The 26,839-nt window shown below is 37.2% G+C and overlaps 1 protein-coding gene across 3 annotated transcripts in view; it reads left to right on the top strand.

The window, feature by feature from the left end:
* The window catches only part of ME2 (malic enzyme 2), a 64,490-nt gene that overhangs the window by 25,543 nt on the left and 12,108 nt on the right, over positions 1–26,839 (top strand). For 2 of the 3 annotated variants that reach the window (XM_003926065.4, XM_010336804.3), the window contains exons 4-13: positions 2,774–2,923; positions 6,134–6,209; positions 7,291–7,452; positions 8,046–8,149; positions 10,444–10,553; positions 10,677–10,774; positions 11,090–11,203; positions 13,930–14,044; positions 16,312–16,454; positions 22,893–22,995. In XM_003926065.4, coding sequence (XP_003926114.1) covers positions 2,774–2,923; positions 6,134–6,209; positions 7,291–7,452; positions 8,046–8,149; positions 10,444–10,553; positions 10,677–10,774; positions 11,090–11,203; positions 13,930–14,044; positions 16,312–16,454; positions 22,893–22,995 — 1,175 coding nt within the window. The remainder of the gene's footprint in view (positions 1–2,773; positions 2,924–6,133; positions 6,210–7,290; positions 7,453–8,045; positions 8,150–10,443; positions 10,554–10,676; positions 10,775–11,089; positions 11,204–13,929; positions 14,045–16,311; positions 16,455–22,892; positions 22,996–26,839) is intronic. The other variant, XM_074383429.1, reaches the window with a different exon arrangement.

Here is a 26,839-nt window from a genome sequence, read left to right as displayed (position 1 = left end):
CTTGATTTCCTGTATGACATAGAATATGAAAGTCATCGTTCAGATTTAGAAGGACCAAGGTTAAGGAGAGTTGATAAGGAGAGTGATAAATGTTTGGAAGAGCCATGTGGCCCTAAGATAAAGCTGAACAAAAGCTAGCCTTGGTGGCTCATCCCTGTAATCCCAGCACTTTTCGAGGCCAAGGTGGGAGGATCACTTGAGCCAAGGAGTTCTAGACCACTCTGGGCAACACAGTGGGACCCTGTCTCTACAAAACTAAAAAAAAAAAGAAAAAAAAAAATTAGACATGCCTGGTGTCACATGCCTATAGTTCCAGCACCTCAGAAGACTGAGACAGGAGGATAACTTAAGCCCAGGAGGTCAGGACCGCAGTGAGCCATGATTGCACCACTGCCCTCCAGCCTGAGTGACAGAGTGAGATCCTGTCTCAAAAAAAAAGGCTGAACAAGAGCGGGTTAAAGGGATGAGAAGCAGACCCTGATGACATACTGGCAGGATATTGTTTGTATTGATGCCATGCTGCATAGCAATGTTATTTTTTCCACAGAAAAGATGAAATGTAACATTGATTCAGGCTTGGAGTTTGCTGGGCTGGCAAAGGCAGGAGTTATAAAAATTCATTCAGTTACTAGTCATTCATGACTGCTATGTGTCTGGCATTGTTCTAAGCTTTCGAACTCCAAAAATGAAAACACTCGGCCCTTCCCTTCAGGGAGTTCACTATCTCTGGTGGAAAGGCAGACACTGTGGAAGGGTAGTACAGTGATAAATGTATGTGAGGATTCCTAACAGTAATGAAAGGGAGAGATTTGCTCAGATTGAGAGATTTGATCCTGGGATCCAGAGTGGGAAACAAAGAGGCTCCCAAAGGGAGCCCATGGAATTGGGAGAAAATGAAGCAGAGAGTTAGATATCCCTCTGAAGGATGACGAAGTGAGGGCATTACATGGCTATCCAAAATGGTAGAGGATTGTGATCCCAGAGTGGATAAGGGCATTCACCATTGCTGAGCTATAACGATCATAGGTGAGTGCTGCACAACACTTTGAGACACACAAAAGTGTGACTGAAGTGGAATAAAGATTGAAAGTGGTAACCGAGGAGATCCATGACTCGCAGTTTCCCTCTGTCACATGCCTCATAGGTTATCTGTTCTTTCCTTGACATCTCACAAAGCCATGGATTCCATTTTAGCATCCCAGTTTGTTTACTTCCCTATACCTAGGAGAAATCATCCTCCCTTTAACTTCTGTGTATTGATACCATTTCTTCTGCTTTTAGCTATATGGAAAATATAATTGAAGGGATTATATTTATGTAATTGAAGGGATTATATGTAAATGAGTTCTCATTTACTCACCAAGTATTTGCACACCAGTTATATGCCACATATTGCTATTAATAGTTCCTGGAACTTTAGAAGTGCATGAGGTGATTGTTTCTAATTTATGGCATTGTCTAGGCTGGAGGAAGCCAGAAAGTCAGAAAGTAGAGTGAGAGTTACAGAGGGGAGTAGGGTATCATGGGACCTGAAAACAAGAAAGTCTAAAGCATGTATGTATGTATGATAGGGGAGGAGAGTGGATACAAAAGGGCACCCAGAAAGCACACCACCTGAGCTGCATTTGGAGTGCATGTATATAGGACTATGCCTGGATGGAGAGTGCAGGCAAAGGGGGCACTAAATGTAGCAACTCCGGTTTGAGTTGTGTTGCATTGGAGGAGCTGAAGTCAACTTGAAGGGCATGAGGCTGTAAAGTAGGCAGAGGTCTTGTTAACTATTTTAGGAGCTTGAGCCTTATTTTATGATGATTTGTTTGGAAGCAATTTAAGGAGAACAGAAATGAACACAGGTTTTTAAGAGAAGAATGAACTGGAGCATAGGAGGAAAATTTTATTTATAAAGACTAGTAAGAAGGCTTTTGAGGTAGCCCAGCTGAGAAATGATGGTAGCTTGTACTGTGTGAGGATGGAGGGAGCAAATGGATATATTTGAAAGCTGTTTAGCAGGTAGACTCTGTAGGACTTCGTGATTTATAGGATTGGTGTTGGGAGGGTAGGAGAGGAAGAAAACAAGAATGGAATCTGGGTTTCCCATTTGGTCACATGATAGCTGAAGAAACAAGGTCAGGGGAAAGATATGTCTGCTTTAGACATATTTAATTCAAGATAATTACTAGCTTTCAAGCCAGTTCCCTGTTCTCTAATTTAAAAATAAATTATTAATATATTTATTGACATCAATTGACAGTTGCCTTTTTTTGTGCCACTTCTGCGTTCTATATAGACCTTGTAATGTTTCTAACCCTCTTGGGTTATAAATTCCTTGAAAACAGGGGTGACTTCTTATATCCTTGGAGAATAGTGCCAGGCATATAGTGTTAAGCAAATGTTTGAATGAATGCCAGTTTATTTTGCTTCCCTATTTATATGTCAGTCTCCTTAATTCCTTAAGGATAAGGATCTCCTAGTGATCTTTGCATTTCTAGTGCCTTCTATAGTACCTGACTCACAGTAAGAGTTCAGTAAACATTGTTTCTATTGTTATTTCATCGTCGTCTTCATCATCATCATCATCTACCATTTAAGTACCTTCATATTTTTGTTAATTTTTAGTCCTGGGTTTTTAATAGCGATAATCTAAGGTTTTGGTTTTTTTTAGAATGTGGATGTGGGATTTCAGTTTTAGACATTTAGGTTTAACTTTCATAAGCCAAGACTTTTAACGTAAATGTAGGCTGACTTGGACATTATTTACTGTGCTTAATTTCAGATATATCTACATAATGGGAATACAAGAAAGAAATGAGAAATTGTTTTATAGAATACTGCAAGATGACATTGAGAGTTTAATGCCAATTGTATATACACCAACAGTTGGTCTTGCTTGCTCCCAGTATGGACACATCTTTAGAAGACCTAAGTAAGGCTTATTTTAAAAAAATACTTGTAAATGATGATTGAATAAGGAAAATATTCCATAACACCTATTACATTTTTGTTTTATATGTCTTAGCCGAATCACATTTCCCACTTCACAAAAACTTAATTTCGATTAAAAGAGATTAACAAAACCCCAAATATTGATAAGTTTTTTCTTTAGCTGATAACTTTTATCTTTGTAGAAATAGTATCATTCATTTTTAACCTTCTTTAAATTATTGTGGTTGTTAGAAGAATTACATACTTTTGGAACTCCCCACTACCACCACCAAAAAATGTTTTAATTCTGGTGGGAGATTAAAATATCATTAAAATTTTTGTCAATAAAGCCAAATTAACAGATTGGTTCTTTCTCATTTTTTAATCAGTTTTAATTTCTGTTTGTTTGTTTTTTGTTTTTGAGACAGAGTCTTACTCTGTCACCGAGGCTGGAGTGGAGTGCAGAGGTGTGATGTCAGCTCACTGCAACCTCTGCCTCCCAGGTTCGAGTAATTCTCATCCCTTAGCCTCTCTAGTAGCTGGAATTAGGTTGCATGCCACCATGCCTTCTAATTTTTGTATTTTTAGTAGAGATGGGATTTTGTCATGTAGGCTGGGCTGCTCTTGGACTTCTGACCTCAAGTGATTGGCCTGCCTCAGCCTCCCAAGTTGCCAGGATTTACAGGCCACTTCATTCAGCCTGTTCTTCTTTTTTTTTTTTTTTTAATGAACTTTCATGAATTTTAATTTCAAATAGTTGTAGCACCTACAAACATTATAAATGGGAAGAGACTGGAATGGCAAGGACTGACTCAAGTCCTTGAATGAGTCACATGATCCCCATAAATGTGTTTCCTCACGTAAAATGGGAAAAGCAGGACCTATCAAAGAGCTATTGGAGAAACCAATGTGACAGTTCTTCAGAAAATTATAAATATTATATATATAGATGCTGTTTTTACTTAATCTGAGTTTTCTTGTGTTGTTCCTCTAATCTATTATTACTTTTCTCAATCCTTATAATATTTCCCCATGCCCAATTAACATATTGTTCCACATGTAGAAATTCAAACAATGTAAGACAGCATTTATATTCAATCTCCTGTCATCTAGTCTAGTGGATTTCAAACTTTAATGTGTGTAAGAAATACCTGTGGGACTTAATCAAAATGTTAATTTCGGCCAACTTACCTCTCCTCCCCATCCCCAAGATTTCTTATGAAAAAGAAAAAAGATATGAAGGTCTGGATTTTAGTGAGCACCCTCAGTGAATGTGTTGCCCGTATTCCCTAGAAGACTGAGAAAGAGACTGTTCTAACCTGTATGCTGCCAACAATTACTGTATCTAAAATGTTTCTATGACATAAACATTTTGTTCAGCTATTTAATACTTTCTTATTAGGTTGATTGAAAGATAGAGAGAAACTTAGAAATACTGATGCCTGAGCCCCACCCTCAGAGATTCAGATTCAGTTGGTCTAGGCTTAGGAGTTTCACAAAAGAGCCTGGTATGATTCTAATGTATACCCAGAGTTGAGAACCAACAGAAAACAAGAAGAGCATAGCTTTTTGTGTGAGGGAAAATACTGTATATTATTTATGCAATGTATTGTGCGGTGGGCTTTTTTGTTCATTTTGTTTTTGTAGATAGTTATTAAATCTTGGTTGGTTGGTTGATATAAACTTTAAGCCAATTAAATCAGAATGTTTGGAGGTGGGACCCTGGCATTTTAAAGTTTATCAGACAATTCCATTATATAGCCATGTTTGAGAAATGGCTGAACTAAGCTGATTTGAACTGTAATAGTAGGGTCAAATTTTAGATACCAATGAAAAAGTTAAACGTAAGATCAGTTTGACAGCAATGAGGATCCATTGGCCCTCATGTCTGCCTGACCTGTGTTCTACAACCTGTGTTTCTTTTTTCTTTTTTTTCCTTCCTTTCTTCTCTTTCTCTTTTGAAATGTGGATTATCTGAATTAGGCAACAACATACTGTGTTTAAAGTGACTTTTCGTTAGTCATTCCACAATTTACGCATATGTCAAAACATGTACACGATAAATACAGTTGACCCTTGAACAAGACAGGTGCGAAGGTCTATTTATACTGGGATTTTCTTGTGCTTCTGTCACCCCTGAGGCAGCAAGACCAACCCCTCCTACTGCTCCCCTTCATGATTTTCTTAATAACATTTTGTTTTCTATAGATTACTTTAAGAATACAATATATAATTTGTATGTCATACAACATGCAAAGTAGTGTTAGTTAGCTGGGTGCGGTGGATCATGCTTGTAATACTAGCACTTTGGGAGGCTGAGGTGGGTGCATCACCTGGGGTCAGGAGTTTGAGACCAGCCTGGCCAACATGGAGAAACCTGTCTCTACTGAAAATACAAAAACTAGTTGGACGTGGTCATAGGCACCTAAAATCCTGGCTACTTGGAGTAAGGCAGGAGAATCTCTTGAACTGTAGCGGGGTGGAGGTTGCAGTGAGCCAAGATTGTGCCACTTCACTCCAGCCTGGGTGAAAGAGTGAAACCCCATCTGAAAAAAAAAATGTTAGTCAACCTGTATGTTACTGGTAAGGCTTCTAGTCAGTAGTACGCCATTAGTAGTTAAGTTTTTGGAAGATCATTTGTAAATTTTTGACTTTTGATTTTCTAACACCCACGTTGTTCAAGGGCCAACTGTATATCCAATTTTTGTCAATTAAAAAAATAATGTTAAATAGGTAAAAGTAACTTTTCATGATACTTAGGTGTTTCACCTTTTGTGTGAATTTACTGTAATTTTCTTCTCTCCCTTCCTGCTCCTTCAAATTTCAAATTTTCAGTTTCAGAAAGTTTTAATCATAGTTTAGTTGGCCTTGTTATGCTCTCCTGCATTGGTGGCTTGCATTAGGTTTTTTTTTTTTTCCCCTGGTTGTGTATTGAGTTTATTTGAACATGAGGTGTGTATACATTTCTTTTGGGGTAAAGTGATTGTATAATTTAACAATAATCTTTGTTGCAGTTGCTATGACCGGTGTAATTACAGTTTGAAGTACTTGAAAATGTTTGAAAATAAACTAGTGTGCCTTAGCTAAATCTGCTTGGAAATTATACCATGTCTTGATTCATATTTTATTAAAATATCAAAATATTTCAATTATAAAAAAACTTAGAAACAAAGCTGTTGTGAAATGCAAAGGTGTTTTTGTTCTGTTGCAGGGGATTATTTATTTCGATCTCAGACAGAGGTCATGTTAGATCAATTGTGGATAACTGGCCAGAAAATCATGTTAAGGTACTAATAGTACAAGCCTTCTTTTCACAATGTTTTCTCTTTTCTTGTAAATTACCTCTAAATCTCCAAGAACAGTTTTTAATTGTTGCTTTGATTTATTTTGCACTTAAATACCTGCAGATTTAGTGCTCTGTAGCTACGGAGATGATAATAGTAGGACTTATAAAATGGGCTACTGGTATAGAGTTTGAGGAAGAAATTGGAGCTAGAATACAAGGTGAGCCCTCTGGGTATCAGTACCACGGGTGCCTCCTGCCTTCTCAGTCTCCTTTTCTTTTCACTAGTATTATTCTAAGAAAAGAAAATACATTAAAATGCCTTAAAAACTTTTGTTTATGGATGGTGTCAGAGAGAAGTTTGGTTATCCTTTTTTTCTTTTAAATATAAGATTTAGAACCTTAGCAAATATAAAAATGTCAAATATAGCAAATGTAAGGCTTATTTGGTTATCTTTCCTAAAATAAAACGTAATAACTTATTTAAAGATCTTTGGGTAGCTTCTGTAAATTTTATTATAGGCAATAATCTTACCTGTCTTTATACTCTTTACCAAAATATTGCTGAGTGATCATTGGTTTGAATAATCTAGCAAAAATTTGGGCAGATAATTAAACTCACGGTATCATCTTAAGACTTCAGGTATTTTTTTGTTCTAGATCTTTTTCTTTTTCACAGTTGCTAAGGTTTTTCTTGTTTGGCCTCGGTTATTGGGTTGGAGTATCATGCTATTTATTTCTAAACTCTTAATTTTCTCTTATGGTAATCTCTCAGTCAGAATCTTGTTCATCTCTGCCATATTTAATCTTTCTGATGATATTTAAGTTGGTCCTCTAGTCAGAAGAATTCTGTTTCTAAACCGAAGTCAGAGGAAATCCAATCTAGTTAATGTCCCATAATAGTCAAAAATCCTAGAATTTTAAGTATGCTTGGTTAGTTTACATTGGAAATTAGCCCAAGAAACAATTTTATTTTTAAAAGCAAGAGTGAAAACATATGAAATGATTCAATCTTTTAAAGAATGCTTTTCTTTAGTGCCCCATTTTTGACAACTTTTAATTTGCATCTTTTTTGTGTGATTAAGGCTGTTGTAGTGACTGATGGAGAGAGAATTCTGGGTCTTGGAGATCTGGGTGTCTATGGAATGGGAATTCCAGTAGGAAAACTTTGCTTGTATACAGCTTGTGCAGGAATACGGCCTGATAGATGCCTGCCAGTGTGTATTGATGTGGGAACGGATAATATCGTGAGTAATATCATTTTCCCCCTTTATCTTCCTCCTGTATTTTTAAAAGTTTGTATTCTATTCCTCTTTTGAAAATCATAATTTAAGAAGGGAAATTTTTATGATTAGATGTTAGTCTTTTTCTTAAATTCCATTTTTAATATTTATATAAATAATAGTAAATTAAGTCTATTAAAAGTTTCTTGGGCTGGGCGTGGTGGCTCATGCCTGTAATCCCAGCCCTTTGGGAGGCTGAGGTGGGTGGATCACCTGAGGTCAGGAGTTCGAGATCAGCCTGGCCAACGCAGTGAAACCCCATCTCTACTAAAAATACAAAAAAGTTAGCCGGGTGTAGTGGTGCGTACCTGTAATCCCAGCTACTTGGGAGGCTGAGGCAAGAGAATTGCCAGAACCCAGAAGACGGAGGTCACAGTGAGCCGAGATCACATCATTGCACTCCAGCCTGGGTGACAATAGCAAGACTCTATCTCAAAAGAAAAAAAATAGGCAATAAGTTTAAAAAGTTGTATTAGTAATTTTTTATTTTGCAGTTTTTATTTAAAATGATTATGTAATAAAAATTATTTTATTTTTACATTTGGTTTATTTTATAGGCACTCTTAAAAGACCCATTTTACATGGGCTTGTACCAGAAAAGAGATCGCACACAACAGTATGATGACCTGATTGATGAGTTTATGAAAGCTATTACTGACAGGTATTTTTTAAAAGTTTGAGTATATGAAAGTACCTTTAATGAAGGGAAGAGTGGCAGGGTAAGAACCAAAAGTTTTGTTTTGTTTTCCTTTACCTCTTGTGAAGATCAGCGGGAAGCCATTACATTTTTGAGAACTTTGTCCAGCTTATTTCTGCCTGATTAGATGTGCTGATATGAGATGGTTCCCATGGTCTGCCTTGCTTTCTTGAGTTACCTGACATTTTGAGGGAAGTCTGCCCTCGCTGCTTCTATCAAACTCTTACTGCGTGGTACCTTTTTCAGGCTTGACCTTCAGGCCCACACCCACATTCCACTGAAGCTCTTGTGCAGCTTTTGTATTTTAAGCTCTCTGACCATTTGGTCCTCCCACCTTTCTACCTCTTTGCAGCATGGACTCAGGTTTTCCCACTCCTACGTCCTTGAAACTGTCTTCTCTTGACTACTAAGTATCTTCCTCCTAACTTGGTCTTTCTCCCACCTTTCTCTCTCTCTCTCTCTCTCTCTCTCTCTCGCTCTCTCACTCTCTCGCTCTCTCTCTTTCTCTCTTTCTCTCTTTCTCTCTCTTTGTCATCTTTACTGGTTCTTGCTGTGTCTTATTAAATGTGGATAACTACATAGTCCTCTTCTCTTTGACCCATGAACTGTGACCTTTATGTATGTTACCCCTAAACCCGTAAAAACCCATCTGTAGTCCCACTGCTGTTCTGAGGCCTGCGTTTCTAATAACCAGAATCTTCCATGTGGATATTCTGTTGTGAGTGCATATTCACATCCCACACTGAAATCCTTTCCTTTCCAAACAACCTATCTTCTGTATTTGAAGCTTCTATTACTGGCAGTAACATTCACCCTATTGCCAAAACTTTGATTTTGGTGTTATCTTTGACCCTTCTGCCTTCTCCATCAGTCTCCCATGCAGTCAGATATTTCTTAAATTTGGTGGGTACTACCATTTAAATGTCTCTTGTTTTCCAGAGGTAAGGAGAAAGCCACAATCTTGCTCTCTCCTTATCTCTCCTAGAGTTTTCTAATTCTTCCTCCTGTCGTCTCCTCTCCAGTTTATCTCCACCTTAACACCAGATTAATTGTTGTGATTATGTCATTCTTTGGCTTGAAATCTCTCATTGGTTTCCTATTGCCATAGGATAAAATCAAACCCTTTATCTTAATGATCTAATCTTGGCCTACCTTTAAAATTGCTGGCATGTAGAAGATATTTGAAAATTAATTCCTTTTCAGAGTCAAAGTCAACAAATCTAAAGCGGAACTTTACATCTTCTCAGAAATTGCCATCTCTTCTTCTTCCTCTCACTTTCCTACCTTGGACAACCAAATAGTGTCTTCTTAGTTATTCCAGGTACCTTGACATTCTAATAGCTTCTTCCTCATTTTCCAGTTGATCCTCCAATTTCTAGTCATTCTTTCTTATAGCTCAGTTACTCCTTTTGCTTCCTGAGTCTTCTGCTTCAGATCTCGTCCTCATTTTACAGTAGCCGCCTAGTTGCTTCTGCCATTTGCGTCTCTCCCCACACCAATATGTGCTACGTATCACTGGCGTGTTTATCCTTCCTAAAGGGCGTCGTGTGAATTTTTTCCTTCTCTGCAGCCTTCAGTGGTTCTACGTGGGATGCGGAAGGAAGTCCCTGTTCTCTAATTTAGCATTTGAGATTCTCCCTTATTTGGTCCCAACTTGCATTAACCAACTTCTCCCTTATCTCTTAATGTAAACCATGAAATATATAGCCAGATTATTGAAAAGTCAGGGTCACCCAAATACAGCCTGCTTTTCTTCCTACCGCTGTACTTTTTGTTCTTTCAGGGCCCACCTCCTTTTGAAGCCTTCCCTTACTGTAACTCACCTAGATCATTTACGTTTTCTTTTTCTGAATGTCAGTGAACTCAAATAGGAATTATTTTTCAATTACTTATTTAATATATACTTTCTTGTGTTGCTGTTTAACTGTTAATGTAATGAGAATTTCGTATCAAATATATATTTCTTGAGGTTCAGAGTCAGAGAAGGTGTCCTCCTAGACACTTGAAAATAGTTTACACAGATTCGTATCCCATGGGTCCATTATTGTGGCATGTTATTTTTAAAAACCTCATACATTTTTTTAATTGAATAATTTCTACATTTTGAATCTAGTTTTTCACTGGCTCTCAAAATTTTCAGATGGCTTTAATTGAACTAACATACGTTATTTTTGAACGCTCCTGTAGGGAATATTAGATGGAAAGCTGTTTAATAGTGTTATTTTCAACACAACTATTATGGGTTTTGCTGTTTTTAGATACGGCCGGAACACACTCATTCAGTTTGAAGACTTTGGAAATCATAATGCATTCAGGTTCTTGAGAAAATACCGAGAAAAGTATTGTACTTTCAATGATGATATTCAAGGTAAAGCAAAAACAAAAAACAAACAAACAAACAAAAAAAACACTTTAGGGTTTTGATTCTTACTTTTTAAGCATTTTTAATGTGCCCATTTTTTATTTGTAAAGATCTTTGTTTTTCTTATAGGGACAGCTGCAGTAGCTCTAGCAGGCCTTCTTGCAGCACAAAAAGTTATCAGTAAACCAATCTCCGAACATAAAATCTTATTCCTTGGAGCAGGAGAGGTAAGTTTTGTAGACTTTTTAAAACTTAAAAGTCCACCCTCTTTTCTAAAATTGGAAAATGGGCAGAATGTTGATGTTTATATAAAAGATCGTAATGAGCTTGTAGTTTTGTTGAGGTAGAGGATATGAAATCAAGACTTCTACTGTAAAACAGGTAATTTAAAATATGTTTAGAGAGAGTATCACGAAGAATTTTTGTTTGATTTGTAAGGGAAAAATAAACCAAATCATACAGGATATAATATACATATATAAAGTGACTTAAGCATTTCATCATACTCTAGTATATATTAAAATTTATGTTTTGTTGGACAGGCTGCTCTTGGAATTGCAAATCTTATAGTTATGTCTATGGTAGAAAATGGCCTGTCAGAAGAAGAGGCACAAAAGAAAATCTGGATGTTTGACAAGTATGGTTTATTAGTTAAGGTAAAGTATTTAAAATTTGGAGAAGCAAAAGAGTGTGTTATATTTTTAGTTGAATTTTTAAAATGTTATTCCTTAAAATCTTGTTTCTCATTGATTCACATTATACCGATTGGGACCTTCCACTCTCTTTTCAGCAGAACTCCCTGATTAAATTACAGTATTAGCAGTACTTTTGATATTTGAGCAGAAATTCTTTTTTAAAATTTTATTAATTTATTTATTTTTTTATTTTTGTGTTGAAGCCTCTCTCTCTCTCTGTCACCTAGGCTGGAGTGCAGTGGCGCAATCTCACCTCATTGCAACCTCTGCCTTCTAGGTTCAAGCAATTCTCCTGCCTGAGCCTCCTGAAGCTCAGGCACCTGCTACCACATCTGGCTAATTTTTGTATTTTTAGTAGAGATAGGGTTTTGCCATGATGGCCAGGCTGGTCTTGAACTCCTGACTTAAGGTTATCTGCCCGCCTCAGCCTCCCAGAGTGCTGGGATTACAGGCATGAGCCACCACAACCAGCCTTTTTTTAAATACATGTGCAGGTTTGTTACATAGGTATATTGTGTGATGCTGAGGTTTGGGCTTCTGATGATCCTTTCGCCCAAGTAGTGAACATAGTACCCAATAAGTAGTTTTTCATCCCTTTACCCCTCCTTTCCTCCCCTCTTTAGGAGTCCCCAGTATCTCTTGTTCCCATCTTTATGTTCATGTATACCCAACATTTGGCTCTCACTTACAAGTGAGAACATTCAGTATTTGGTTTTCTGTTTCTGCGTTAATTCACCTAGGATAATGCCTCCAGCTGCATCCATGTTGCTACAAAGAACATTATTTCAGTCTCTTTTATGACTGTGTAGTATTCCATGGTGTCTATGTACTACATTTTCTTTCTTTTCTTTTCTTTTTTTTTTTTGAGACAGAGTTTCGCTCTTGTTACCCAGGCTGGAGTGCAATGGCGCGATCTTGGCTCACCGCAACCTCCGCCTCCTGGGTTCAGGCAATTCTCCTGCCTCAGCCTCCTGAGTAGCTGGGATTACAGGCACGCGCCACCATGCCCAGCTAATTTTTTGTATTTTTAGTAGAGACGAGGTTTCACCGAGTTGACCAGGATGGTCTCGATCTCTCGACCTCGTGATCCACCCGCCTCAGCCTCCCAAAGTGCTGGGATTACAGGCATGAGCCACCGTGCCCAACCGATTCTTATCTGAAGTTATCTTGGAGTTCTGATGGAAATCACTTTTTCAGAAGTCATCTTTTTTACCAAAATAAGAATATAATCTTCTCAGTTGGTTTTTGCATTCAGTATGTTTTTGTCTGCCTTAAATCATGGAGAAATTCTTCATTGCTCTAGTTTGTCAGTTTGTACCTCTTCTGACTTTGTGGCACTACTAAGAATTTAACTTTTTATGGTTTTTGACCTGGGATTTGGAAAGGAAAGCACATTTATTCATTCCGCCATTTTTAATCAGAATTCCCTGTTCCTCTTGTTTCTAAACTCCTGATAGTATAAGTCCATGGTGTCTGTCTGCAATCCTGAAATTCTAAAGGCTTTGAAATTCCAAAATTTTTTCCGAAATGTATTTTGGTGGCAAATCTGATTGCCCTGAACTCATCTAGTAGCAAAACCTGACTCAAACTAGTAAGAAGCTCTTTGTAGTCTTAATCTTTTGTACTTGGTATGACTATTCATATGTTTGTTCAGTTGTGGAGTATATCTGTTAGGAGGGAGAGTATGTAATATTTGATATATGCCATATTGTATTTCTTTTTCTTTTTTTTTTTTTTAGGACAAAGTCTTGCACTGTTGCCCGAGCTGGAGTGCAGTGGTGTGATCTCACTCACCGCACCTTCTGCTTCCTGGGTTCAAGTAATTCTCCTGCCTCAGCCTCCTGAGTAGCTGGGATTATAGGCACATGCCACCACGCCAAGCTAATTTTTTGTATTTTTAGTAGAGACAGGGTTTCACTATGTTGGCCGGACTGTTCTCAAACTCCTGATCTTGTCATCCACCCACCTCGGCCTCCCAAAGTGCTGGGATTACAGGTGTGAGCCACTGTGCCCAATGCCATATTGTATTTCTAAAACATGAAAAATTCTCAGCCAGGAGTGGTGGCTCCTGCCTGTAATCGCAGCACTTTGGGAAGCCAAGGTGGACAGATTGATTGAGCCTAGGAATTTGAGACCAGCCTGGGAAACATGGCAAAACCCTATTTCTACAAAAAAAAAAAAAAAAAAAAATTAGCCAGGCCTGGTGGTTATGTGCCTATAGTTCCAGCTATTCTGGAGGCTGAGGTGAGAGGATCATCTGAGCCTGGGGAGGTAGAGGCTACCACTGCACTCAAGTCTGGGTGACAGAGTGATACCCCATCTCAAAATCAATCAATCAAATTAAATTAAATATGAAAAATTCTTAATTCCAAACTCATCTAGCCCAGATAAAGGATTGTTGGCTTTTGTGTGCCGTATTGGATTTAGGAAGACCTCATAGAGTAAATGCATTTTTGAGAGAGACTGCAAAGTTTCTGGGAATAATGGGAGATTTTATTTTTGCTTCATATTTGCGTATATGGACATGATGAAGACAGAATTGGAAGATAAGGGTTGAAGAAGAAAGTAAATGAAAATGAGAATACATTTCTATTGTAGAAACAATGTGTAACTCATAATGATTTCTTTTTATTTTATCCTTAATATGCATTGACTAAAAAAATACTGTATTTTATCTCAAAATTTAGGGACGGAAAGCAAAAATAGATACTTATCAGGAGCCATTTACTCACCCAAGCCCAGAGAACATACCTGAGACTTTTGAAGATGCAGTTAATATACTGAAGCCTTCAACTATAATCGGTAGGTAAAGTTATTCTGATAAATAATTTTACTCCTTAACTGTATGTTGCTAGTCATAATTACCATGTACGATTACTAAAAATGAATTGACAGTTTTACCTAGATTTCAGCATATACAGTGTTTTCTGTGATAACTGTTTGGTTACCATGCATGAAATTCAGTTACCAGATGTTGCTTATACTTAAGTCCTAAACACTATGCAGTCAGTGATACTTTGCTTTTAGAGTTGTTATGACTGTTGGACTCAAAACATGAAAAAGACCAAAGCCATTTGCAGGTTTTACCAGGAGAATTCTATGCAGACTCAAAATTTTTGTGGGCAACAAAGCTGAAAACTTCAGTGTTTTAATTCAGGTTGCATAACTGACATCAGACTATGCCATTATGGCATTATGTTCTCAGCAGAAAATATAAAAGTGTTTAAAAGAGGAGCTATTTAATTTTCTATATAGCTGGGGTTTTTTTTAATTTTTTTTATTTTTTTATTTTTGAGACGGAGTCTCTATTGCTTAGGCTGGAGTGCAGTGGCGCGATATTGACTCACTGTAACCTCTGCCTCCCAGGTTCAAGTGATTCTCCTGCCGCAGCCTCCCAAATAGCTGAGATTACAGGTGCCTGCCACCATGCCCAAATAATTTTTGGAATTTTAGTAGAAACGGGGTTTCACCATGTTGACCAGGCTGGTCTGAAACTCCTGACCTCAGGTGATCCACCTGCCTCGGCCTCCCAAAGTGCTGGGATTACAGGCGTGAGCTACTGCGCCCAGCCCTATTACAGGTTTTCTGATTATCTTTTTATTCGTTGTTTTTCTTTCAACCATGAGCTGCCTGCATTATATTCATTTTTATATCCTAATGGTTTAATACAGTGTCTGGGACATTGTAGGGGTTTAATAAAAGCTTGTTAAACTGAACTGTATCAGGAAAGTGGATTGCTTTAGTGAAGGTGACCTTTTATTCCTTCCAAATTTCTATTTTTATAATGAGTTACACAGAGTTTAACAGTTTAGCATTTGACACACAAGGGTTTTTAAAAATTTTTTAATTGTGGTAAAAGACATATCATATAACATAAAATTTGTCATGTTAAGCATTTTTAAGTGTGTACTTCAGTAGCATTAAGTACATTCACATTGTTGTGCAACCAGTCTTCACAACTCTTTCATCTTGAAAAACTGAAACTCTATAACCACTAATAACTCCCAACTGGGTACACCTAATCCCAGCACTTTAGGAGGCTGAGATGGGTGGCGGATCATTTGAGGTCAGGAGTTTGAGACCAACCTGGCCAACATGGTGAAACCGTGTCTCTACTAAAAATACAAAAATTAACCAGATGCGGTGGCATGCACCTATAGTCCCAGTTACTCGAAAGGCTGAGGCAGAAGAATTACTTGAACCTGGGAGGCAGAGGTTGCAGTGAGCAAAGATCACACCACTGCATCTAGCTTCAGTGACAGAGTGAGGCTCCGTCTCAAAAAATAAATAAATAATAAACAATAACTCCCCATTTTCCCCACCCTCCCGACCCCTAACAATCACCATTCTACTTTTTGTCTCTATGAATTTAACTACCTAAGTAGAATGACATGGTATTTTTCTCTTTGTGACTGGCTTACTTTATTTGGCATAATGTCAGTGTTCATCCATGTGGTAGCAAGTTTTATCTTCCTAATTAGAATGATGAAGATAGTCTTACACTCTTTTTAAAAACTGGCTGGGCGTGGTGGCTCATGCCTGTAATTCTAGCACTTTGGGAGGCCAAAGCTGTCAGATCACCTGAGGTCAGGAGTTTGAGAGTAGCCTAGCCAGCATGGCGAAAGCTCATCTCTACTGAAAATACAAAAATTAGCCAGGTGTGGTAGCACACACCTTTAATTCCAGCTACTCGGGAAGCTGAGGCACGAGAGTCACTTGAACCCAGGAGCAGGGAAGTTGCAGTGAGCTAAGATTGTGCCACTACACTCCAGCCTAGGCAACAGAGTGAGACTCTCAAAAAACAAAAAGTTAAAATAATAAAATTTCCCATAATTTATTGTGTGTGTAGTAAACAATAAATATTTAAGTGAGAACTTTCAGCATCTTACTGTTTTTTCTTTTCAGATTTGAGATTGTGTTCTCATAGATTTTGCATTGCTGAGATAGTGCTATCTTTATAATGAGGTATTACTTGTGTTTTTGTTATTATAGCCCTATTGTAGAAATGCTCTTGATAAGCATTGCTTTTATACCTATAATGAAGTTGCTGTTTTTCTCCCTTATTACAGGAGTTGCAGGAGCTGGCCGTCTTTTTACTCCTGATGTAATCAGAGCTATGGCCTCTATCAATGAAAGGCCTGTAATATTTGCATTAAGTAATCCTACAGCACAGGCAGAGTGCACGGCTGAAGAAGCATATACACTTACAGAGGTATTAATAATAGTCACATGAATTAATATGTGTATTATTTTCCTTTCAGTAGCTTATTAGTTATACATTCTTACACAGTTGTTCTAGTGGTTTCCCTAGAGATTACAGCATGCATCTGTGGGTCATCAAAGTCTGATATAAATTATTGTTTCTATCAATTATGGGAAACAATTACTTTATAACTCCATTGTAATGCCCTCACAATATTTGCACTATTGTTGTGAATTTTAATTTTCTACGTATTTTAAACCCAAAATACATTATTATTATATTTCACAAAAAATTTTCAGGTTTACCTACATTTTAATTTTTTTATCACTATTCCTTCCTGCATGTCTATGCTACTACATAGGATCATTTTCTTTCTACCAGAAGAATTTCTTTTTTTAAGTGTAGGTCTAATGAATTCTCTCAATAATTTATTTTGCCTTCATGTTGAAGGATATTTTCACTCTACATAGAAGTAAAAGTTAGTAATACTGAAGCATTTTAAAGGTATCATTTTATTGTTTTCTGACTTTTGTTTTCTTTTTGATGATATATCATTGTCTTAGGTTTTTAGCAGTTTGACTATGGCAGACCTATACAAGGTTTTCTTTGTATTTATTTCACATGGTTATTATACTGCTCCTCAATCTGTGGCTTGATGTCTGTTTTTGGTTTTTGACTTTTCTATTTTGAAAAAATATCAGCCAGTATCTCTATTTTGGCCACATTCTCTCTCTCCTCTCTTATGGGACTCTATATGGTCGGACTTTTTCACCGCATATCGTCATATATCTTTTACACTATTTTCTGTATATACTATCCTTCTTGCTCTCTGTTTTGATCTGATGATTTTCTTTGGCCCTATCTTCCAGTTTGTAGATTCTCTGTTCAGCTGTGCTAATGTGTTGTCAGTTCTTAATTTTAGTTATTGAATATTTTTCATTTATAGAATTTGTTTGCTTTGTGTAATTTATTAATTTAGTAACAGACTTAAAATCTTGTACTATAGAAACAATCAATTTCTAAATACTGCTTTCTTGCACTCACATTTCATGAAACATTTCTTTTTACTGTTTTCAAATGTGTCTTCACCATTGGTGTTTGTCTTTTCTAGGGCTGTCTTTTTGAGTTATCTGACAGCTGTGGAGAACGAATTTTTATTTATATCCAAACTGTTTAAGATTCAGTGCTTTTAGATCTGTGACATTACCATAGGATTATAGCCCAATTATAAATATCTGCCTATATATCACTCAACATTTGTTTTTTTTTCCCTACCGTCTCCTAAGTAATCAAAGTGGCTCTAGGAAGTGATTTTTAAAGGCTTCTTTATTATGATGTCTAGCAGCTATTATTGCTAGATTACATCCTTGAGAATAAGTAATAAATCTGTGATAGATTTTTTATCTTCACTCCTTCAAAAAAAAGTTTTTGTAATAGAAAAATAAATATTATTGTATATCTCTAAAAAGCTAAGTATTCTTTTAAAAATATAACCACACTACTATTATACATCATAATTTTAACAATAATTATATCTTACCATTTTATTTTATTTTATTTTGAGATAGGGTCTCCCTTGGTCACCTAGGCTGGAGTGTAGTGGCACAATCATAGCTCACTGCAGATTCCAACTCCTGACTCAAGTAATCCTCTTGCCTCAGCCTCCTGAGTAGCTGGGACTACCGGCAGACACCACCACACCCAGCTAATTTTTAAATTTTTATTTTTGTAGAGACAAGGTCTTGCTTTGTTGGCCAGGCTGGTCTCAAACTGCTGGCCTCAATTGATCCCCCTGCCTCAGCCTCCCAAATGCTGAGATTACAGACATGAGCCACTGTACGCCACCTAATTTCATAAATATATGAATTACAATTAAAATTTTCTGATGGTAATAAATATCTCACTCTATATGAGTTCATTTTTATTATCTATCTTTTGGTAATCAGGTTTTTTTGTAAGCCTAATTTGTACTTTGTTTTATATTTTTGTTTTTTTTTTAATTGAGTGATGGATATAAAGAATTATAGCAATAGGCTGGGTGCAGTGGCTCATGCCTGTAATCCCAGCACTTTGGGAAGCTGAGGTGGGTGGATCACAAGGTCAAGAGATCGAGACCATCCTAGCCAACATGGTGAAACCCATCTCTACTAAAAATACAAAAAAAATTAGCTGGGCGTGGTGGTGCGTGCCTGTAGTTCCAGCTACTTGGGAGGCTGAGACCAGAGAATCTCCTCAACCTGAGAGGCGGAGGTTGCCGTGAACCGAGATCACGCCACTGCACTCCAGCTCCAGCCTGGGCGACAAAAGCAAAAACTCTGTCTCAAAAAAAAAAATGTATGGCAATAATTTAAGGCTGTGGATAAAGTCATCTTTGGAAAAGGGACTTTACTTTTTTGAGTAGGTCGCCATAATCCAGTCAGGATGTGGTCCACATGAGGCCTGGGGTATTTCCAGTTTGCCCTTTCTGCTGATATCCACCCCTTTGGGTATGAATCAGAAGTCTTGAAGTATTTATCAGCACCTCTCATCCTTAATGGTCCCTGAACATCCGTTTCCTCTCTGTCATCATGAGACTTTTGATAGCTTTGCTGTTCAGGGTCTCAGCCACAGCTTTTAATTTGGAAAGCAGCAGTCATCTTGAGGGGAAGAGCTTCAAACACTAGGCTCATGTATCTTGCTTCCCTCTTCTTTTGGATCTTGGAAACCTTTCTTCCCCAATACCAGACTCTCACTATCTTGTTAGCTCTCTACTTCCTTAAAAAAATTATTTAAAATGTATTTTATCTGGTTTTCTTTTCTTTTTTTTTTAAGGTGGGGTTTCACCATGATGGCCAGGCTGGTCTTGAACTCTTGACCTCAGGTGATCCACCCACCTTGGCCTCCCAAAGTACTAGGATTACAGGCGTGAGCCACAGCGCCTGGCCTTACCTGGTTTTCAAAATTGTAACCAGAGGAAAATTTGGTATGAAACAACCCAGAAAATCACTGCCAAAGCAGAACTCTCAGAACTTGCTGAACTTAATTTTCATATTCTTGATATATTTAGCATTCTTTTTTTCTCCCCCCATCGTTAAACACTGTGTAGACCAGGCACAGTGGTTCATGCTTGTAATCCCAGCACTTTGGGAGGCTCAGGCAGGCTGATCACTTGAGGCCTGGAGTTCAAGATCAGCCTGGCTAACATAATGAAACCCTGTCTGTACTAAAAATACAAAAAAATTAGCCAGGCATGGTGGCATATGCCTGTAGTCCCAGCTACTCAGGAGGCTGAGGCAAGAGAATAGCTTGAACCTGGGAAGCAGAGGCTATGTGAGATGAGATCGTGGCACTGCATTCCAGCCTAGGTGACAGAGTGAGACAGTCTTGGAAAAAAAACAAAAAACAAAAAAAACTTTGACACATACATTCTCTCAAAATTCCTTTTGCTTCCATGTGGCCATTCTGTTAGTCAAAATAAATTATAAATTCTCATGATTGTTGGTTTCCAGTTGATAAAATAATTACTGAAATCTGTTCTTCTAAATCCATCACAATATCAACATATATATATTTAAAAATTAGTCTTTTTAGTATAACATCTTATATTTTTATTTTGTTACTTTTAGCTTGATTGTCTGTCGTCTTCACCAGGCTTTACTACTTAAAAGTTTACTCTCCAAATTAAATCTTAGTCTTCTACAGTAACTATTAAATATATTTGGTAAATACATTTGATGCATCATGGATTGTTGGCATTTCTGAAATATAAAAATTTAAATATTTTAAGCAGTAGTAGTATGTCACCAGAAAACTGCTCATTTAAGAATTTTATTTTTTGAGTAAATATTAATTGTAATAAATATACATTATTGGAATAACTAAAATTTCCCCAAGGAGACTAGTTTAATATACTGTATTTCATAATTCTTAAGATCAAGGATCATGTGAGCCCATGAGTTTGAGACCAGCCTGGGCAACATAGTGAAACCCTGTCTTTATAAAAAATTTAAAAATTAGCTGGGCATGGTGGTGCATACCTATGGTTTCAGCTACTTGGGAGACTGAGGTAGGAGGATTGCTTGAGCCCAGGAGGTTGAGGCTGCAGTGACCTGTGATCATGCTACTGCACTCCAGTTTGGGCAACAGAGTGAGACCCTGTCTTTAAAAAAAAACAGAGCATTGTGTCATAGTTTACTTTTACATAAATTCTTAGTGTTACGTAAAATAATGGCATAGAATTTTGAGTAGTCATCACCTGGTAAATTTTTAGTCCCCTTTTGTTTCACCATGGAGATGCTACTCCAACACCCTTTGCTGCTCAGTGAGAAAAATACTTTAAAAAAATCTTCAGAGTTGAATTGCCAGCTGCTTACATGGACCAACTTGGACTTCAGAATAAGAATATATACTATTATCATTAAAACTTGGCCATGTTTAAGCCATAGATTAATTATTGAGTAAAAAAGGCAGGGGAAGCAGGGGCGATGACCTGGAGAATGTGAACTGCTGTAGAATTTTGTCAGTATTGAAGAGATTTCCAAGATCTTTCTAGATTTCCAAACTTACTGATATCATGAGCACATTTTTCCATGAAGTGCTATATTGTATGATCTACCTTATAAGACTATTAAAATTAATGGTGCCAGAAAAATAATGTACTTGTGATAACATGTATGACATTAACCATGAAATAACCTTAATCATCAAATAAACAAAATTTTTAGTCATAAGTAATGTTTAGAACAGATAGAGAATTGTAATAGCTATCCATAGAATAGGTAGAAAATGATATAATATGGAATTGCAGGTCTAAGATAATCAGCTGTTCCCTATTACCATAGTTAACTTGCTTCTACTCTTAAACCTTTGTATTTTTTTGAAATGGAAAGTATATCTTATAAAAGTAATGGTTACTCTGCATTGTTGACCTTCAGATTTCCTGGAGTCAAATTCTTGAATGTTAAATCCACTAAAGCCAAGGGTCTACAATACTATAAAGAATAATCACCCTTGGTATGATATACACTATTCGATTTGAGGAAAAGAAGACAAAGCAGTGTCTGAACATTTACAATAACTCTGTCAAATGTTCAGATATCATGGCAGTTTGTCCATCCTACTGTGTGGAGATAGTTCCGTTTTCTGTAAATTATCTTTTAACCTAACCTAAGTGGCTGTTTAAACGTGACTTATTTTAGTTGTTCCTTGAATATTCCACAATAAGTTATCCTGCATACTGTTGCTTTCTTCTTTTTTATCATTTGAGGGAGAGTGGTAAATAGGGGGAAATATGTGGGGGAAAGTGATATGTAAAGGATTTTGTTTTATAAATAATAACTTTCTGGTACTTTTCAGTTACATGAGCAATTAATTCTCTTAGAAATCCTGAATATGCCAGTAACACTTTTATATGCCATTATAGAGCATTGTATTAAAATTGGATAGATATGACAAATTTGGAGAAGTATTCTTCTTTAACAAGGCATTAGGCCATTTTTTTTTCCTGGAGTGATACTGTGGTCATACCACATGTTTGTGTTACAAACTGCCTACTGCTGGGTATTACAGCATCACTGAAAAACTGTGACTATTGGGTTACAAAAAAATCTACATTAAGATTTAACTGCTACAGTTTTGATGTGTGACTTTTCACAAAGTATTTGAAAATATTAAAGCCAAAGTTTTCTGATTCTTTTTTTTAATTAGTGAAATGGAGATGATGATCAAGTTTTCATGAGGGCAAAATTAACTGAGTTAACATATATAAAGTACTTGGCAATTAGTTTCAGTAGATGTACAGTAAATGACAGCCATTTGTTTTGGTACTTCCCCTTCATTCACAGGTGTTTATATTGGTCTTTATAATTTGGGGTGATATTTATTGGCCATCTACATTTTAAATTTCTTTCTTTTTTTTCTGAGACGGAGTCTCACTCTGTTGCCCAGGCTGGAGAGCAGTGGCGTGATATTGGCTCACTGCAACCTCTGCCTCCCAGGTTCAAGTGATTCTCTTGCCTCAGACTCCTGAGTAGGTGAGATTATATGCATGGGCCAACACACCCAGCTAATTTTTTGTGTTTTTAATAGAGATGAGATTTCACCTTGTTGGTCAGGGTGGTCTCAAACTCCTGGCCTCCAGTGATCTGCTGACCTTCCCCTCCCAAGTTGCTAGGACTGCTGACATGAGCCACTGTGCCTGGCCTTAAATTTCTCAAAAATAAGTGTCTGTTTTTAAAATTTTTAGTAATAAATGATTTTTAACTTTATTTATTGAATGTATACATACATAAAACAAACCTCATCTTAACAAAAGGATTGTAATGAAAAGATTGTTATATAGTACATTTGCCTTGTTTCCAAGTAATATAGTGGTCTGCTTTACTCCAGGACTTGATTTTGTATGAATTCATCTCAGTTTTCTCATCTACAGAAAACAGCAAAATTGAAGTTATTTCATTTTATTAACAGGGCAGGTGTTTGTTTGCCAGTGGCAGTCCATTTGGGCCAGTGAAACTCACAGATGGACGAGTCTTTACACCAGGTCAAGGAAACAATGTATACATTTTTCCAGGTAAATTACCATTATTAATGTTATAGAGCAATAGTTTTTTTTTTTTTTTTTTTTGAGACGGAGTTTCGCTCTTGTTACCCAGGCTGGAGTGCAATGGCGCGGTCTCGACTCACCGCAACCTCCGCCTCCTGGGTTCAGGCAATTCTCCTGCCTCAGCCTCCCGAGTAGCTGGGATTACAGGCACACGCCACCATGCCCAGCTAATTTTTTTGTATTTTTAGTAGAGACGGGGTTTCACCATGTTGACCAGGATGGTCTCGATCTCTTGACCTCGTGATCCACCCGCCTCAGCCTCCCAAAGTGCTGGGATTATAGGCTTGAGCCACTGAGCCCGGCCGCAATAGTTAATTATGTAAAAATACTTAATGAAATTCTTTAGAATGAAAGATTGAAATGAGCAACAGTATTTACAAAATTTTGTTATAAATGTACAAGAAAACTCAAGGAATTCATCAAATTCAACATGCTTCATTTTCTCTGAAAATTTATTCATATTGCTAATTAAATTTGTTTTTATTATAGAAATAATATATTGCATGGTTTGTAAAAATGCAAAGGAACAAAATGGCACGAAATTATGTAACCCTCTCTGTCTCCCCTTGGTGTACCTCCTTATACTTCTCAGAACCACTGTCAGTAATGTGCTGGGAGTTTTTCTGCTGGTTTTCATCATGACTGATAGATTTATCCTTTCATTGATTCTTGCAACTCAACTGTATGTATGAATGTCACACTATGAAATTTAAGTAATAGTGCACACATACCTTCTAATACCTTGCTTCCTCTCTCTACTGCTTAATTTGTCTTACTACATTTAATTAGTTTTCCTAAGTAGTTACCTTTAATCTTTATATAACATACTTAAAGAGCTTTTCTTAGCAAGTTAAAAGTTTTCATTAGCTTGCCACAATGAAATATGAAAAACATCTAATGTTTTGCATCTTCTCTCTTCTTATTCCATCTCTCAGTTTGGGTTGTTAATATTTCTCCTTTGTACAGGGTTTTTGGACATTTGCATTTCGTTCTGTTGTCTATTGTGCTTTGTCTACAGGCTAATTCTGAATGTTCAAAACCATGATTATATAAATACTCTTCACCATCTAAACAGGAGTGTAATTTAATAAATAGAATATGCAGTTCTATATCACTAACTTTTTGACACTCAAAATCAAGTATCAAGTGTAATGAATCCTCCTGTAATTTCTCACCAGCTTTCTTCATTTCTTCTTACTTGGCAGCAAACTATTTATTGTATCCCATGTTGTTCTCTTTACTACCCATGTGTGCTACTGTTCTATTCTTAGCTCTGTCTCATGTTTCTAGAATACATCTTTGACTAAGTTTTTTTCTAAAGTATGGATAAAACTTGATTTTACCCATCTGAAAATATGTATATATTAGCTATGTCTTTAGACATATCAAATGTGTTTTTATTTTGTCCTCTCACTTAATAGTTTGGCTAGGCAGAAATCTGTGGAGTCAGTCATTTTCCTCAGACCTTTGAAGACATTCTTTCATTTCCTTTTAGTGGCCAGTGAGATTCTCATTCTTTTACACACACTAGTTTTATCCTCTCTCAGAATCTTTAAAATTTTCTCTTCAGATTCCTTTTTTTTTTTTTTTCTTTTTTTTTGAGATGGAGTTTCGCTCTTGTTACCCAGGCTGGAGTGCAATGGCACAATCTCTCACTGCAACCTCTGTCTCCTGGGTTCAGGCAATTCTCCTGCCTCAGCCTCCTGAGTAGCTGAGATTACAGGCACGTGCCACCATGCCCAGCTAATTTTTCGTATTTTTAGTAGATACGGGGTTTCACCATGTTGACCAGGATGGTCTCGATCTCTTGACCTCGTGATCCACCTGCCTCGGCCTCCCAAAGTGCTGGGATTACAGGCTTGAGCCACCGCGCCCGGCCCAATTTTCTCTTTAGATTTCTAAAAGGTCACTGGAATGTTTTAGATGTTTCAAGTCTTTTTTTTTTTTTTTTTTTTTTTTTAAATACTGGAAATTTCCAACATGTAGGGTAGAGGCAATAATTGAAGTCTTATGTTCCAGTCTCCCACCTTTCAGCAGTTATCAGCATGCAGCCAGTTTTATTTAGTCTATACTACTTCCCACCCACCCCACCTTCAATGAGTTTTTTTAAAGCAAATCAGAGAGATCATGTAATTTCATTCATAACTACTGCAGTATATTTCTCTAAAAAATTAGGTGTTCCTTTTTTTTTTTTTTTTTTTTTCAGATGGAGTCTTTCTCTGTCATCCAGACTGGAATGCAGTGGCACGATTTCAGCTCACTGCAACCTCCACCTCCCAGGTTCAAGCAGTTCCCCTGCCTCAGCCTCCTGAGTAGCTGGGCTACAGGTGTACACCACCACGCCAGGCTAATTTTTGTATTTTTAGTAGAAATGGGGTTTCACCATGTTGGCCACGCTGCCATGAGATCAGTCTTCAACTCCTGATCTCATGTGATCTGCCTGCCTCGGCCTCCCAAAGTGCTGGGATTACCGGCGTGAGTCATCGGTCCTGGCCAAGTGTTCTTACTTTTTAAATACAACCACAATACTGGTATCACACTGAAGGAAGTTAACAATAATTGCTTAATACCATTTATCATTAACTCAGTTCAACAACTTACATTTTATTCTGATACCTTTCTTTAATTCTAGAATTGCTCTTTCTAAATAGCTACTTTTAAAAATAAAAACGGTTGCATTGTTCTTTCAGGTTTTGTGTTTTGTTTTTTTTTGTTTTTTGAGATGTAGTCTTGTTCTTGTCACCCAGGCTGGCATACAATTGCACAATCTTAGCTCATTGCAACCTCCGCCTCCTGGGTTAAAGAATTCTCCTGCCTCAGCCTCCTGGGTAGCTGGGGTTACAGGCGCCTGCTACCATGCTCAGCTAATTTTTGTATTTTTAGTAGAGATGGGGTTTCACCATGTTGGTCAGGCTGGTCTTGAACTCCTGACCTTGTGAACCGCCCGCCTCGGCCTCCCAGTGTGCTGGGATTACAGGCATGAGCCACCATGCTCAGCCTCTTTCAGCTTTTTCTGGAGAATTATTAGGATTCCTTTCAATATTTCTTCCTTTGTGCTGTATTTTCCATAAATTTCTGGTGATCCTCAGATGTCTCTTTCTTTTAAGCAGAGAGTGTGTTGAGTAATTTGTTATGATTTTCTTTTGCACTTGTGTCTTTTTCTTCTGATAGTCCTTTCCCTGACTAGCTGACAGCAGGCTCTAATTAAGATATGACAAGTAGACTTACAGTTTACATAAGCTGGCATCAGGAGAGCATGTATAACTGTTGTGAAAGTAAAGAAGGTATTTAGTCTATGAATATCCTGGTGCTTTTCTATTATTAATTTTTTTCTCTTCCCCCCCCCATGTTTTTCTGTATGTCTCTTGAGACTTAACTTGTATAATAGAAACTGTCCCATCATCTGTAATCTCTTTCTAGAACTTGATAATGTTCAAAAATCAATGTTTTCTATTTAGTCATATTTCTGTGGCCTAAAAGGCATGAGAGCAGGGAAGGAAATACTTTTCTGCCGATTTTAACAAAGCTATTTTTTTGAGCCTTTTTTTAGTTTCAGGGGTACATAGGAAGGTTTGTTATATAGATAAATTGTGTGTCGCAGGGGGTTTCATGTATATTTTGTCACCTGGGTAATAAGCATGGCAACCGATAGTTTTTTTTTATACTTATCCTCCTCTCACCTTCCACGCTTTAATAGTCCCCAGTGTCTGTTGTTCCCTTCTTTGTGTCCATGAGTTCTTATCACTTAGCTGCACTTACAAGTAAGAACATGTAGTATTTGGTTTTCTGTTCCTGTGGTAGTTTGCTTAGG

Source organism: Saimiri boliviensis, chromosome 13, assembly GCF_048565385.1.
Source record: "Saimiri boliviensis isolate mSaiBol1 chromosome 13, mSaiBol1.pri, whole genome shotgun sequence".
Taxonomy (NCBI): Eukaryota; Metazoa; Chordata; class Mammalia; order Primates; family Cebidae; genus Saimiri; species Saimiri boliviensis.
The sequence above is the reverse complement of the archived record's forward strand: the minus strand, read 5'-3'. Positions and strand labels throughout refer to the sequence as shown.